We start from the raw sequence: 16,037 nt of genomic DNA on the forward strand, positions 1-16,037 counted from the left end.
CTCAATAGTAGAGTCAGAACCCAGCTTTCAGGAATAAAACAAGTGGAGTTCTTCAAATGAAACCGTTCCTGCAACAAGCAAGCAAGGGTCCATGATCCCATCAGCTCTTTATCATGTCCCAAATTTGGTTAGATGGCATTTAAAGTACCCAATTTAGCTTGGGGAAACTTAAAGCCACAATGGAAAGAGATAGAAATAGGAAGAAAGGGAGATAGGGAAGGGGTGGTGTCATTGAACTTAAGAGGAAAGAATGTCATGAAGGTTAAATGATCAGAGAGTACTCATCTGCCGAGAAGCTAAAGTCTAGAAGAGGAGGCAGGCTCTTCCTGTTTTACTAAGTTGTCAAAAACAAGAGAATTTCCTAGGCTTCCTCAAAGACAAAATGATTCAATGATTAGACAGAAAAAAAAAAAGCTCTATCAGGACTTCATTCAAGGTCACGTACGTGTTTAAGCCCAAGTACACTGGAAGACCTCGCAGGTCCGTAGGAAAACTCCATGTGCAACACAGATGAGGCGGAGCCCAGCAAACTTCTGTTTCACAGATCACATCCCTCGGTGTTATTGCTACCCCTTTCTAACAGTCTAGACTTAAATACAGTCCTAAACTGCTCAATAAACCAGGACATTTTACCACTAACTGCAGTTGCTCCAAATATTAACTTTGTTCTCCAGAAATACATGTATGTGTGGACACATGTTTTTGTATGTATGCAGATGTCATTCTCAATTGCTTCACTTTGTGTGTGTGCTCATATATACATGCAATGTGTGTCTATATGTGCACATGCATGTGCTTGTATGTGTGTGTGTAGGCTAGAAGTTGACCTCAGATGATTCTCTCAGTCACCATCCACTTCAATTTTAAAGACAGCAATCTCTCACTGAAACTGGAGTTCATAGATTTGGCTTTACTGTCTGGCCAGCAAGTCATTTTTTGTTTTTTGTTTCTGTTTTTGTAGGGGCTGCTTGTTTTTTTGTGTCGTCTGTCTATCTGTCTGTCTGTCTGACTGTCTTTTTTGAGACAGGGTTTCTTTGTGTACCCCTGGCTGTCCTGGAACATGCTCTATTGGTTGACCTCAAACTCAGAGATCTGCCTGCCTCTGCCTCTGCATCCTGAGTGCTGGGATTAAAGGTGGGGGTTGCCACCGCAGGCTTTGTGCCAGCAAGCTTTGAGACACCTCCAGTTTCTACCTCCTCAGCACTAGAATTAAAAGCTAAACCTGTGCCTTGTGGTTTTCATCTTTCATGTGAGTTCTGGGGCTCAAAGTATGTCCTCATGCTAGCCCCGCAAACTTGCAAACTATTTAATGACATCTAATAGACTTCTGAAGGGTTTCCGGTTTTTCACCTAGTCTCCTCTCTCTTTCTTTTTCTCTTTTTCTTTCTCTTTTTCTCTCTCTCTCTTTCTCTGCTGTCTTCTTCCCTCCCTCCTACTTTCTGTTTTTATGTATGCAAGCATATATGTAGATATATGTATAAATATTGTGCATTTTGGTTTAATCTTCATGGGTAAAATTATCATATGTGTCATGCTATTTTTCTACATGGTCCAAAATGCTCAGAGCTAATTAATATTTCCTAATTAATAGATAAAAATACTGAACCTAGTAAATTGTTCCTTTGTTTCCAAATATAATTTGGAGATTTATGTAACTGTATATAGGGGAAACGTGACCCCTATGTCCACTCCAGGAAACTCCATGTTCAGGGCTGTTACCCCACAGAAAAATCAAGGACTATGCCATGTCAATCAATCTTTGATGCTTTCCTGAGCCAAGTCCTAGTGGCAGAAATGTTGCAATCCTTTTCTGATGAGAGTGCAATCCAAACCAGTGTGAACTTAGCAGGGTTTTAGAGTCTCTCAAGGCTCATCAAACTCTGAATGTCCTTAGTCTATTCAAATAGGAGCAAATCCCAGCGAGCAAGTGCTGTGTGCCTAACATAACGTCTCCAGAAACAACAGGGGCATCCCCAAAGCCAGCAGAAGCTGAGGTAAACACTGTCAAAGAGAGGGAAGCAGTTTGGAGTCTCCTCTCCATTTGTCCTTCAGACCAAGAGTAATACAAAGCTATAACTGGAATTTTCTTTCCTCTGTCATGCCTTGCTTTCCACCTCTTCCTCCCAACTCACACATGCTTAATTGCAACAAGTGTTGGCTCCAATGTCACTTCTTCTCTATAAGTGACTCCCACCTAAAATTTATCTGTTTCCTCTGCTCCATCGGAGCATTTAGTCTGCGGCACTGAACACATGGTCCTGTGCTCTAATTATTCTCTTACAGATCTCATTTCCCTTTCCAGACTATAGAGTCTTTGAGCACAGGAACCATTGCTTATAAAGAGTCACCAAGGTTAAATACAGCACAGCTAAAGGCCCGTTGTGGTTGCCTGAAAAGTTAGCACATGCAATAAATCTTTTCTGTCCACCTACTGTGTACCGGGTACAGTCAAGGCAATGCCTCTTCATCATCTCGTACCACTGATAAATCCATGGCCAATATCATTACCTGCATGCCCACTGTTCAATAAACTCCAAATAACTACAATAAGAACAAAGCATATGCCGCAGGAGGAGGCTCACAAGATGTCACAAGAAATCTTTATCTAGAAGAAGCAACAGCATCTGACTCTCAAGGAATCTCCCTAGGGAAATGGCATGGATATCTCAGGCAATCAAGCTTACTTTAGATTAAAGAAAATGTCCGTGCACTGCTTCAATGACAGAGTGCGGTGAAAGAACTCTCACCAATCAAGGCTGATTCTTTCTGCCGCAACAATTGACCTCCGAGGCTGAACTTGCAGTTGACTGAAGCGCCTCTGCTCTCAGACAGAGGTCTCAACCCATCAGCTACGAGGGTAATAAATGAGGAACGGCAAAGCCCTACCACTCTCTCGCTGCTCTAGTGACTAGCTTTCAGGGAAGGAAAACAGAGAGAGGCAGGGCCATGTTTGAGTGTGAATGTTACATGCCGAAAATTCTTGCCCTTATTTCAGCAAATGAGAAAAAAATGTTTGGGGACTACAACATTAAAAAAAAGGTAAAATAATACACAGGCTATATTTCAGATAAGGCATACAAACTGTGTGACTTCGTGAGTGAAAAGCACAAAGTCACACTTCACGTATCTCCTTGTGATGTCATCTGCAGTACACGGTTCATTTACATCTCACAGTATCTGAATAAGAAGGGTCTTCATTAGTTAGAGGAGGAAGTAGAGCCACAGAATAGTTAAGTAGCAAACCCACGGTCACTCAACAATCTCAATCTTGATCCAAAGGATAGGACCTTTACTTTAACATTCAAAGTCTGGTCATCCACCGCATTTCATTGCACAGATAAGTTAGCAGCCATTTGCACTCATTGGTCTAGAGATCTCCTTTTTTTTTATTCCCAATCGGCCATACCACCCACCTACTTGGGGCATGTGTGTCAGCCTTACCTCTTTCAGGCAGCCCATGAAGTTGTTGCTCACAGGGGAGCCTGGCAAGTCTGCGGTGCTTGGGCTTCCGCCAACATAGAAGAAGTCATCTGAGCCTAGCATGGTGTAGTCCTCTTGAGTGTAACCCGTCGTGGTAAGGATACCATCCACAGAGATTGTCACCTGGTAGTAGGACATAGGGACAAGAAAAAAAATCCCAGCAATGACCTTACAATCCTATTAAAATTCAAAGGCTTCCCTACATGTGGTTTCACCTCCATTAAGATTTTTGGTGAGGTATCCTTTCTAATTTGGCTTGACTTTGGAATGTGCAGTCTAGTTCCATTTTCTGGTCTGCCTTCCGATGTCCCAAGCATACAGTCTTTCCTGGCGGCTAATGGGACACTGTGTTAGATTGGCTAAGCTGAGCACCTTGTTCTACCCACTGTATACTTCATTGAGTCAGGCTAGAAAATGGAACCACCCTTAGACGATATCACTTGTCTCAGTTCACTGCTAAAAGCAATTGCTTTTTTGTTTTCTTATGATTGTTATTTATGGTAGTAATGAGAAACACCAAAGGAGACATTCAACAATGGTATATGTTAGGGGTTGGTCTTTGGTTGTTAGTGATTTTTTCCCCTTTTTTCTTTTCTTTTTTTATTTGTTTCTTTCATGGTTCACACCACACTAACAAACATGCATTCAGGGTAGGTATGAGGAATGTCTCTGTTCTAACATGTCCAGAATGATACATGCTATGGACCATCCCGGGGTACCAACCCCTGCCCTCCCTTACCTATCGCCACCACCAACAGAAAAATGACCCAAACTCAAAAAGCAACTTTAACAAAAAGAAATGAATGATGAGGCAATGATAACCCAAAATAATAATAATGCCGATGGGAGGGGGGATGAGCACCCATACACCCACCATCCATAAGCAGAAGGCAGAGAGAAAAGATGGGGCCTCAGGGCATGCACACAACGTACATTGACACACCCATGCAGAAATCATCTGGAGACAAGAGAGAAGGCAGGGGGAGGGAAAAAATGAAATAACAGAATCAAAATTCACACCACACGTGCATGCATTAAACAAACCGAAGGAAAGCAAAATGGAGGTGCGGGGGGAGACAAAACACTTAAAACTAAAGGATAACACTTCCCCTGCCTACCACCTCCCTCACTGAAGAAAAAAGAAATAAGAAAAAAAAAAGAAAAGAAAAAGTCCAAACCCAACCCCCAAATATATGAAGGATGAGAGGAGAATGAAGATGGGGAGGGAGAAAGACGAGGGTGGAACTGGGTTGATGGTTGGTTGCCAGTTGTTAGTAACACAGAGGTCAGTGAGGGACAGGTTCTGATGCTGATGCGGTTTCCACGAGACAGGACCATGCCATGCAGTGTGTATGAAAAACACAATTGGTGGCACTCCCTTTGGCCAAAGTGAGGAGTGAGGTCAAAGAAGGGAGAGGAAGATTAGAGAAAGCAGTATACTTTCCTCCTCAGATCACCTGTGGCAGCCACAGCCACATAAAGGGACAGAAAGAGGGAGGAAGGCACAGGGAAGGAGACAGAGAAAGCAGGAAGAGAGAGAAGGAGACAGAGGCAAAAGGAAGTCCTCAGTAGAAATCTGTTATCCCTAGACTGTAATTTGGAGCTGCAAAATAGGTAAATAAAAATAGAACTAAGTGAAGAAACTTCTTTAAAAAATAACTTCGGGGGAAAACAAACAGACAAAAGAAAACTGGAGAAAAGGGACTGTCCCCACCAAACTTGAATAACTACTATTTTCAGGACAGCTGCGATTCCTTCTATTTTTTTTCTTTTTTTAAGAAAAAGGCTTGCATTTAATTTCACAACAAAAGAAAATTGAAAAGAAAGAGGAAGTAAGTCTAAAAAGGACAAAAGGGGGGTTGGGGGAAAGGGGGGCAACACACGGCAAACCCAAAAAAAGACAATAAGAATGATATCTACCAGACAATGTAGTTTGTTTACCATAGCGTGTCCGATGCCTGAGTGCTTTGAGGAGAAGGGGGGAGAAAGGAAATTAAAAAACTGTGAACAGAACGATTGTTAATTAAAAGAACTAAAAACAAAGATGAGTCGTTAGGGTGTTAGTACATTAGTCGGTTAGTAAAATGACACATCGCATGAGTGATCTTGGGTTAGTTTTTCAAAAAAGAAAAAAGAAAAAGGCACCCAACACAGAAAGAGAGTGGGGAGAGACAATGAGACCAGGACTCTATGGGAACCCTTGCTTGCGGACTCAGCCGCCAGTCATGGCAACTGCCCGTCCCTTCCAGAGACCATTCAGACCATGCCTCACTGCTGAGAACGAGTGGTATACTTACTTCCCAGGGCTCTTCAGAAGAATGCTGCCAGGGTTCCCTTCCACCCTCTAACAAATGCATTCACATTCCCCTCGACTGAAAGAAAAGACCCCCACCCTGCCCAAATATGCCAGTCCATACGTAGAAAAACAGACAGCTAAATATTAATGATATGTTAGTATTTGTTTTCACAGCTGAATCTAGCTACACGGATTGGCCATCTTGAAAGAGCTGAATGCTACCTACCACACAGAGCCTCAGACAGCAAGACTTGATTATACTGAATACGTTAGCTCTCCACATCCCATTGATGTCTAAAGATTTGTAAGCCAAAGGGGATATTCTCGAATATTTTTTACTTATAGTTTAAAATATCTGTGTCATAATGATACACCAAAAACTTATTTTTTATTACCCAATAAAGTTATTAATTTCTTTACTTTGCTGGAATGGCTGGGAAGAAATCTCACCCACTGTTCTTCTGGAACATTGAGTTTTAAGCCTTTGAACAATTTTTTAAAATTAGTATCAAGAAGAATGGCAGTTTAAACATGATTAGAAACACCCTTACTACAATTAATCTTCTCTTTACTAGTTTTCAAATGCTAAATGAACAGCACTCTTTGAGCTGGAAGTCTGGAAGACCTCCCATGTGTTTTGTGTACATGCTTACCAAAAGAAGAACCCAGATGTATAGCAAGTCATGTGATAGACTTGACCTTGGGTTCTAGTAAGATAAAGGACAACATTCTTCCCTCTGTGTAACCACATGCACACAAGAACACACAAGAGTTTAAGTTCCTAATCCCATCTATAACTTGGAACAAGCACAGGCATTCCACGTTCAAAATTTTTTGATTTGATGTTCCTATCTGGGTTTGACTTTGAGTTGGCCTAGGGACAGAACCACATTTTGGTGGTCACTGAAAAAGAAAGAAGTAGTTCTGTTCTCCTTGGTAACAGATACTCTTATGAAATTCCAGGCTAGTTTTTCTCAGATAAATTTTTCCTACCAAAGGCATTAGATTTTGCCAAAAAAGTAGATGGGTTGTCATCAGCTTATTATCAAATATTTATGAAAGCCATTTACAGTTTATTTGAAATACACTGAGTCTTCCCATTTTTCTAATGTATTCTAGAGAACTCAAAAAATGATATAAATATTTCAATGGATAAAATAATAATCTTGGTTTATACAATATTGACTGAATGAACTTTATTTGTAAAAATCAACTTCTCTCTCTCTATCTCTCACCCTCTCTTTCTTTGAATCTAGATTTCAGTGAGTTTAGGTGATACATTAAAGGTATTTTTTTTAACCTGAGATCAAGATTCTCCTGCTAAGAAATACAATACTCTAAATCTCAAGAACTCAACAGTTTTAATTGGAAAAGGCAACTCCATTTTCCTGCATCCTTGGCAGCAGGCAGAAATAGTCACCTCTGGGACTGAATGCTCGGCTTGTAAATCACTTGCATGTCACAGCAAATCTAGCACCCAGACCATGGATGAGCTCATAATCCTTCTGGAACAGAAGGCATTTTGCATATTTAGCCACCACACATGGCTCGGGAGCATTGTCATCAGAGTTTGCAAATGCATACTGATGGAGGAAGGTCAAATGACTTGTCCAAGGACACAACAGGAGCTGGACCTTCAAACTTAGAATACATTAGAAACTCTACAGGGTGATTTTTCTCATGGTGCTCCTAATCAAAATATCACAATATTTGAATTACAGTTTAATTTATCTGCTCATTTCAAAGGGCTTAACTATGGTTTGATACTCTTGGAAAAGTGTTTTAGTGGTTACTGAATAAGTAGGAAGTATGTGGGGTGGGAGCAAGAGAATCAAATTGAAGAAACATGTGACCTGATAAAGATACCCAGAACATAAATAAAGTTTCCTCTCAGATGACTAAGATTCTAAGGGCATGCCAATCAAAATTGGCCCTATTTCAGGTTTTGGTCTAGAGTTCACAGCCCAGATACATTGTCTGCAAATAGAAATTTGATTTGGGCATCTCTTGATTGTTAAGAAGTTCCTCTGGGTAACGAGGAAGGGAGGTGATGAACAAAAGCACTTACGTATTTGACCTTGAAGGGAAATCATAGGATGATGACTCATAAAATTTGAATTCCTCTCTGGTGAAAATGTTGGGGACTCTAAGTCTTGTTTGCGTCACAACTTCACTATAAACAGAATGGGATCTTCCAATCAGTTGGCTTCCTGGATAGACTTAAATGTGTGGATGAGTGTTTTGACAATAATGTGTTTCCAGTGGGTGCCAGCCTCTGCCATTTGTTGAGCGTCTTTTAGGAGTCATACTTTTATCAAACAGAAAACATATGCAAACACCTGTCATGTCTTCTGCTTTCATGTTTACACGAGACGGCGTTAAATCAATCATATTGCAGAAGAAAATTTGATAAGCACTTTCTGGGAATTTGCATACCGTTTTCTGATTAATAAAGGATGAGTGCTGTCCAACTGGTTTGCGTGACAAATTTACAAGCGGAGAAAAACACCAACTGAAAATAGCAACATGAAAGAGGCAATCTCAGCACAGACCTTAGCTTTGACGGGAAACGCTTTTCTTTTGCTGATGTGCACTGATAAGGTCTGATTATTATTATTATTAGTAAGGACATGGAAAACAACTTCGCTCGGCTCAGGCTTTCTGGACGTGGTGTCACCTGACGGCATTGCCTGCTTGGAATCCACAAGCGATGGGAGTTCTCAAGCACGCACAGCACCGGGAAAGCTGCTCCGAAGTTGGCATTTTTATTTGGGTGCTTCCATTTGCCGGGCCTCCCGGGCAACTGAAGAGACTCGGAGGTAGAGACAAGGGCAGTGAGGTAGGACCACAGCATCCAGGGAACAGAGAAACATGACTTCAGAAAGATCCCTGCTAATTAATTTCAAGGCTAGAGGTTCATGTAACAGTGGGAGAGGAAAAATAAATAAATAATAAACAAAGGTGGGGAGGGGTGGTAAATTAATAGAACGGGGGGAAAAGCTGTTGTTTTTCTCCTTGGAGTGAATTAAAATTATTATGACATCATGGCAATGGCTAACTTAATTAAAAAGGAAACAAATATTCAAAGAATGAGGACAATCCATCAAGCTGTGGAAGAAAATGCTATCCCTAATTGAATTTAACAACACTATGATAAGATTTGAATGTAATTAAGAAAATGATAAAAGGAAAGCAGATGGAAGTACTTATCATTTTTATTATCTATACAACTGTCATTTTTTTTCTTAAATAACAAACACAAATGGGGAATTAAAGTATACGGAGAAAAATAGTGGAATCAGTTTTCCTTGTGAAATTGCAAAGAAATTTGGAGAAAGTTAGGCTTTCAAGTGTCTACACACAAATCCCTAGCCTTCGACACCTCACTAGTCCCCCTGCTCCACAAAGTGTCTGCCTAAGATGGGCTTTCTAGCCTCGCTGTCCCCCGGCCATTACCTGCCGGAGATTGCGTGTCACTTTGACATCATGCCAGGCGTTGTCGTTGAATTTCCCGTTCACGGGCTCCACAATAGCCTCAAAGGCCCCAGAGCCTAGGTTAATGACCAAGGAGACCGCGCCATCCTTCAGAGCTAGGTTAACATAGTCGGCCGACTTGCCCGTATGTAGGATGAGCCCATTGCGTTGCCAGGTCTTAAAGGAGAGGGTGATTTCGTCACTGCTGCTCTGGATAGGATTCTGAGACAGGTCATAGCACAGGTACTCTGAGCCTCGGAAAGTGGCCACGTTCTCCTCTCGAGCTGTAGGTGAAGAAAAAGACAAAGTGGTCATGCCTTGGCAGGCAAGATTCTACTTTAGGCAGCTCCTACTTAACTATGGAAAATAGGAAAACTGACTACAGAGAAGCTATGTTCATACAACAGTAGAAAAGTAGAAAACAAACAAAACAGTTTAAAGGAGTGGGCTGTCTTTCCTTCAAATGTTCTGGAAGAAAAACCTGTGGAGAAAATTTATTCAAAATGTTCAAGTGGGGCTCCCATTGTCTGCATCAGGAATGGTATTTAAATGCTTGCAAAAAATCTGGTTCAGAATAGATAATTAATGATCCTGTTTAAACAAAGGACTCCTTAGCTCGTGGTAATTTTTATTAAATAATAACTTGAAATCAATTACCCAAATAGATTTGGTTTTGGTTTCTGTGCATCAGAAACCTAGCTAATTGTGGTTTCTGTGGTAAAGTCAGGAGCCCCGTGAAATATGAAAGGATTTTAAGTAGAAGATTGGGCTAGAGAAGGTCAGGTGAGGCAAAGAGCACAGCATGAAATATGGTAATAAGCTTTGTCCAGAAAGCAACGCAACCCTTAGACTCAAGCAAAGAGGCCTTGTGCTCTGGGCAGGTAAGAGGTTTTATCTCAGATCACCCCTTCCTGATTAGAACTTGCTCTTGACACAATCATATCCACCACCACCCCAAGATTGACAAGGCCAGGGTAGGATTCCTGTGTAATCGATATACTCTTTCGAGACCACTGATATTGGCACCTTGAAATTCCTTATCCAAAGCCTGTCTGAGGAAGCATTTGATCTGGACCCATTGTCTTCTGAAAGTAAAACATGGTGTTGATGTCTACAGATCGGTAGACAAAGCTTGCTGCGTGGACTGGAGCATCCACAGGCATTAATCCTAGATAACTTGCAATGAACGACAAAGCTGAATGTGGGAAGAGAATTAGGGAAGGCCATGGGCTCAGAACCAGCCGGGTGCCTATTCTCCCTGTATCACTATTTCCTAAGGAGTCAAAAATTCCAAACTGGAGCCTGGACTTCCAGGTAGCTACAAAGTGTGCTTTTTAAGTTAAGAGAATAACATACAGCTAATTTGATTAATTTGTGGTTTATTTGAAGTTTCACAATTTTGTGTGAACTTCTATGTGCCTTCTTGTTAGGCACACTCTGGATGTAGCATTTCATATCAGGCTCTGTCAGCTGCTACTTAAAAGAACTTAATTAATGAAAGAAAATTAGCAATTAGATACATCTAGATATGTAGTTTCAGTTTAAAGATTGGGGGCTACAAACTGTGGCTAGGGAAATTTTATTTTCTCTTCGCTAACCTACATTTCAACCTTACAAACCAAAGCTAAATTTACCTTAGCTATGATTCCTATCAGCCACATCAGTTCTACACAAATTACTTAAGCAAAATAAAGCACACATTTTCAAATCATAATAAAATGAAGTACAGCAGTCACTCCTATTATGTTGGAAGACAAAAGCCACTACAGATAGCAAGTTAAATTAATCATAACATCACAGCACCAATGCTGTTCAAGCAAGAATTCAAATTACAAATCCTCAAGAGTTATCAAAGAAATGAAGTTTCTTCCATATGTTACACAGTTGTGCACACTTACAGTCATAAGCAAAGGTACCTGCCAACCTACAGATGGCTAAATTGTAGTAAGTATATGTGTGCATGTTTCCATCCATATATGTGTGTGTGTGCTAATCCACATGTGTGCATGTGTGTCCATTCATACATGTGTGTGTTCATCTATATGTGTGCATGTATGTCCATCCATACACGTGTATGCCCATTCATATGTGTGTATGTCTATTCGTGTGTGTGTGTAATAAGCAAACAAGTAACACTTGGCACATATTTATGTCTGGTACATTTTCTCAAAAGTAGCCTCAGCACAACTGGATGTCAACCTGTAGAAGAATGAAAATAGACCCATATCTATCACCGTGCACAAAACTCAAGTCCAAATGGATTAAAGGCCTCATTATCAGCCCGAAAACACTGAACCTGATAGAAGAGAAAGTGGGAAATACCCTACAACAGATGGGCACAGGTGATCGCTTCTTAGGTATAACCCCAGAAGCACAGGCATTAAGGGCAACATTGAATAAATGGGACCTACTAAAACTGAGAAGCTTCTGTAAAGCAAAGGACACTGTCACTAAGACACAAAGGCAACCTACTGACTGGGAGAAGATCTTCACCAACCCCGCAACAGACAAAGGTCTGATCTCCAAAATATATAGAGAACTCAAGAAACTAGACTTTAAAATGCTAATTAACCCAATTAAAAAATGGGGCACTGAACTGAACAGAGAATTCTCAACAGAAGAAGTTCAAATGGCCAAAAGATACTTAAGGTCGTGCTCAATTTCCTTAGCAATCAGGGAAATGCAAATCAAAACAACTTTGAGATACCATCTTACACCTGTCAGAATGGCTAAAGTCAAAAACACCTAGGATAGCCTTTGCTGGAGAGGCTGTGGAGGAAGGGGTACCCTAATCCTTTGCTGGTGGGAATGCAATCTTGTGCAACCACTGTGGAAGTCAGTGTTTCGGTTTCTCAGGAAATTCGGGATCAACCTACCCCTGGACCCAGCAATACCACTCTTGGGAATTTACCCAAGAGATGCTCTATCACATGTCAAAAGCATTTGTTCAACTATGTTCATAGCAGTATTATTTGTAATAGCCAGAACCTGGAAACAACCTAGATGCCCTTCAATGGAAGAATGGATGAAGAAAGTATGGAATATATACACACTAGAGTACTACGCTGCGGTAAAAAACAATGACTTCTCGAATTTTGCATGCAAATGGATGGAAATAGAAAACACTATCCTGAGTGAGGTATCCCAGACCCAAAAAGAAGAACATGGGATGTACTCACTCATAATAGGTTTCTAGCCATAAATAGGGGTCACGGAGTCTACAATTGGCGAACCTAAAGAAGCTAAGTAAGAAGGTGACCACAAGGAAAAACATATAGTTATCCTCTTGGATAAGGGAAGTAGACAAAATTGCCGGGGAGAAATGTGGGATCTTGGGGGTGGGGTGGGATGGGGGTAAGGGGAGATGGGGAGAGAAAAGGTAGAAGGGAAGGAGGGGGGACATGGGGAAACAGGAGGATCGGGATAAAGGAAGGTTGGATAGGGGAGCACGGAACCACAATTCTTAGTTAAGGGACCCACTTTAGGGTGGGCAGGAGAATTGACCCTAGAGGGGCTCCCAGGTGCCCAAGCTGAGGTCCCCAGTTAGTTCCTTGGGCAGCTGAGGATAGAGAACCTGAAATGACCCTATCCTAGGGCAATACTGACGAATATCTTGCATATCATCCTAGAACTTTCATCTGGCGATGGATGGAGATAGAGACAGAGACCCACACTGGAGCAATGGACTGAGCTCCCAAGGTCCCAATGAGGAGCAGAAGGAGGGAGAACATGAGCAAAGAAGTCGGGACCACGAGGGGTGCACCCACCCACTGAGACAGTGGAGCTGATCTACTGGGAGCTCACCAAGGCCAGCTGGACTATTACCAAAAAAGCATGGGATAAAACTGGACTCTCTGAACATGACGAACAATGAGGGCTGATGAGACGCCAAGGACAATGGCACGCAGTTTTGATCCTATGCAATCTGCTGGCTTGGTGGGAGCCTAGCCAGTTTGGATGTTCACCTTCCTAGATATGGACGGAGGGGGGAGGACCTAGGACTTACCACAGGGCAGGGAATCCTGACTGCTCTTTGGACTGGAGAGAGAGGGGGAGAGGAGTGGGGGGAAGGGGAGAGGGGTGGGAGGAGGGGGAGAAGAGTGGGAGGAGGGGGAGAAGAGTGGGAGGAGGGGGAGGGAAAGGGGAGGCTGGGAGGAGGTGGTAATTTGGGTTTTTTTTCTTTATTCTTCTTTTATCAATTAAAACAAAAACAAAAAAAAAGAAAATTAAAAAAAAAGTAGCCTCAGAAAGCAGGAAGCTGAAACTTGACAGTGTCTGTGTGTTTGAAATATATTCAGTCTAATCCTCGCATGCCCTATCTACTATCATAGTGTCTCCTCTCATTTGTGGAGAGGCATGTGTGTTTAAGTACAACTAAACAAAAGACCTGGGAATGTCTCTGATTTAGAACACAACTCAGCTCTTTCTCTACAGAGAGGGACAAGCACAGCTGCTGTGTGGTCCCTGGTACCAACGGGCATCGTCTCTGAAAACCTAAGTTAATCACTGTGCCCCCTGAACTAGGATGAATGAGCAGAGAGAGCAAAGCAGAGCTTATTTTAATCATGGAGGGGCCTTCAAAGGTGAAAGCCTTGACACGAACCAGCAAGGTATCAGGATATTATTTAATGTGCTAGACTGTGCTTAATATTTTTCATATAACTAGAAGAATCCGTCAAAAATAATAAAATTTCAAGTTGTGAGTTATTTTAGAGACTGTCTGATTTAATGCCTTTATTTTGTTAAGGAAGAAATTGATGCAAATGAATAAGTGGATGCCCAAGATGTCACAGGATATGGTGATCAGGACTTGAAGGACCTCTGGTCTTTACCTGCCCCTGTGACTGTTATTCAGAATAGCTACAGGCTTCCAATTGACTTCTCTAAGGCTGGGAGTGGTTCCACAGAGCTGTAGACTTGGAAACCAAACTGACACGAGGTAAAGTGAGCTATAAACCAACTCCTATTCTCCAAGGCTAACCACATGTGCTTACCAAAATAAATGTTTTCTTTTCCTCTGTGCATTCTGAATATATTTAAAACAAGAGATTTTTTTTAATCCAGAAGGCCACACAAAGAAGAACAAATAGTAGCCTTGCCACAGAAAACAGAATACCCATAATAAATAAATAAATTATATATAATGAGAATTTGCATTTCACATGCTTATATATACTAATATTCCAAAGAAAATTGTATGTAGCCAAGTGTCTTCCATTGCAAGTATCTAATAAAGATTGTCAAAGAGTTCACAGCCTCTCTGATTCTCCATTAAATGGTGCATTTGTTCAGTTTACCTCTTCCCTGCGCCAGAGATGGGGATCAAGAATGACATCATCCCAACTGCCCAGATTTCTCATCCCAGCAGGTGTCCATTAAAAACAATAGACACTTGTGGGGTCTTCTCCAAACCATATTCTAGATTAACAAATTTATTTCAGCTTTGGTTCATGGGATTTAATCTTCATGAGTTTTGAGACGAGCCACCTGACAGTGCATGCCCCACTCTCTCAGAGCCAATAAGGTCTAGGAATGAGACGGAGAACAACTTTTGGAAAATCATCCGGTTGCACACCCTCACTTCGGAGATTCTTTTTCTCCCAAGACCCTGACCTATCTTAATTTGTTCCAGTAGCTGAGACTCAAGCATATTCTTATCACCTTGAAAACCATATTGGGCTGACAGTCAACATAGCCAAAAGGGCAGAACCAGATAGTGACAAAATACATTTCTGAGTTCATTTCCACTGGAAAAAAAAAAAAGGCAACTGAACCTCAGATTCATTTTCCGTCCCTGATGTTTGTGGCGAGAAGGAGGTTTGAAAGGACATTGCAGTCACCTTGTATGTATTCAAGCTAAACAGGTGGAGAAAATGAATGCAGGGGATTATGTAACACAGCACCCAGCAGCTTAGCATACAGCCAGGGCTTGGCAAGAGAGAAGGCACTAACACAGCTAACGGGCTGTTGAGATCCATCTAAACGCCATCGCGCCAAAGTTTACTATCTATTGTGTAAGTATTAAAATAAAAATGTTATTGTCGCCATGTGAAAAGCAGAGCGAACACCTTATGACAGCAAGCCATTTGCCCATCATTTGTAAGTGTCCATTTGATTGAACGCTAGATGGAATGGAGATATGTCTAGCTGGGGAGTTTTAAATCAGTCTGTGTAAGATATGTGAAGTACGGATTTTTCAAATAGCTTGTTAATCAAAGTACTGAAATATATATATAGCATTAACAAGCATTTATTCAATTCTGCTCTCTACCATTCCAAAATAAAAATCATCCAACTAGTGATTCATAGAATAATAACTCTCAGAGAAATTCCACAGCAGTTTAAAAATACCTGATGTAGTATTTTCTTACTGTGAAGTATGAAAAGTGTGGCTTTGTGGCTTGGTGTCTTAAAATCCTAACTATGTCTACAGATCAAGATACAAGGGTGGGGGAACAGACAGATCGTCACTATGTCTATAGATCAAGAAAGGGGAGTGGGAGAACAGACAGACAGACAGATAGTTGTTAGAAATTGTTGAACAATTCATTGTTTGGTTGCTGTTGGGTTTAGTTTTGACACATGGGCTCATGATACCCTCCAACTCACAATGTAGACAAAGACAGGAGGACAATCTGACCCTTCAAAGGTCACAATGCTAAAGTTAAAAGGCATGTATATCAAGCTTGGCCCATTGCATATTTTTCCAATAGGAATGAAAGGAGCTCAATTTTTACTAAAAGATCACACAATTTTATACAAACACATTTGAACCCCTTTCCCATGG

The 16,037-nt window shown here is 41.3% G+C and overlaps 1 protein-coding gene across 47 annotated transcripts in view; it reads right to left on the reverse strand.

Moving 5' to 3' along the window:
* Nrxn3 (neurexin 3) overlaps positions 1-16,037 on the reverse strand; it is a 1,550,418-nt gene that overhangs the window by 1,088,413 nt on the left and 445,968 nt on the right. For all 47 annotated transcript variants that reach the window (XR_012907734.1, XR_012907733.1, XR_012907732.1 and 44 more), the window contains 2 exons: positions 9,233-9,534; positions 3,442-3,603 (listed from right to left, as the gene is read on the reverse strand). Coding sequence is in view for 39 of the 47 variants with exons in the window: in XM_075948192.1 (XP_075804307.1) it covers positions 3,442-3,603; positions 9,233-9,534 (464 nt within the window). In the remaining 8 variants the exon portion in view is untranslated. The remainder of the gene's footprint in view (positions 1-3,441; positions 3,604-9,232; positions 9,535-16,037) is intronic.

Source organism: Microtus pennsylvanicus, chromosome 14, assembly GCF_037038515.1.
Source record: "Microtus pennsylvanicus isolate mMicPen1 chromosome 14, mMicPen1.hap1, whole genome shotgun sequence".
NCBI lineage: Eukaryota > Metazoa > Chordata > Mammalia > Rodentia > Cricetidae > Microtus > Microtus pennsylvanicus.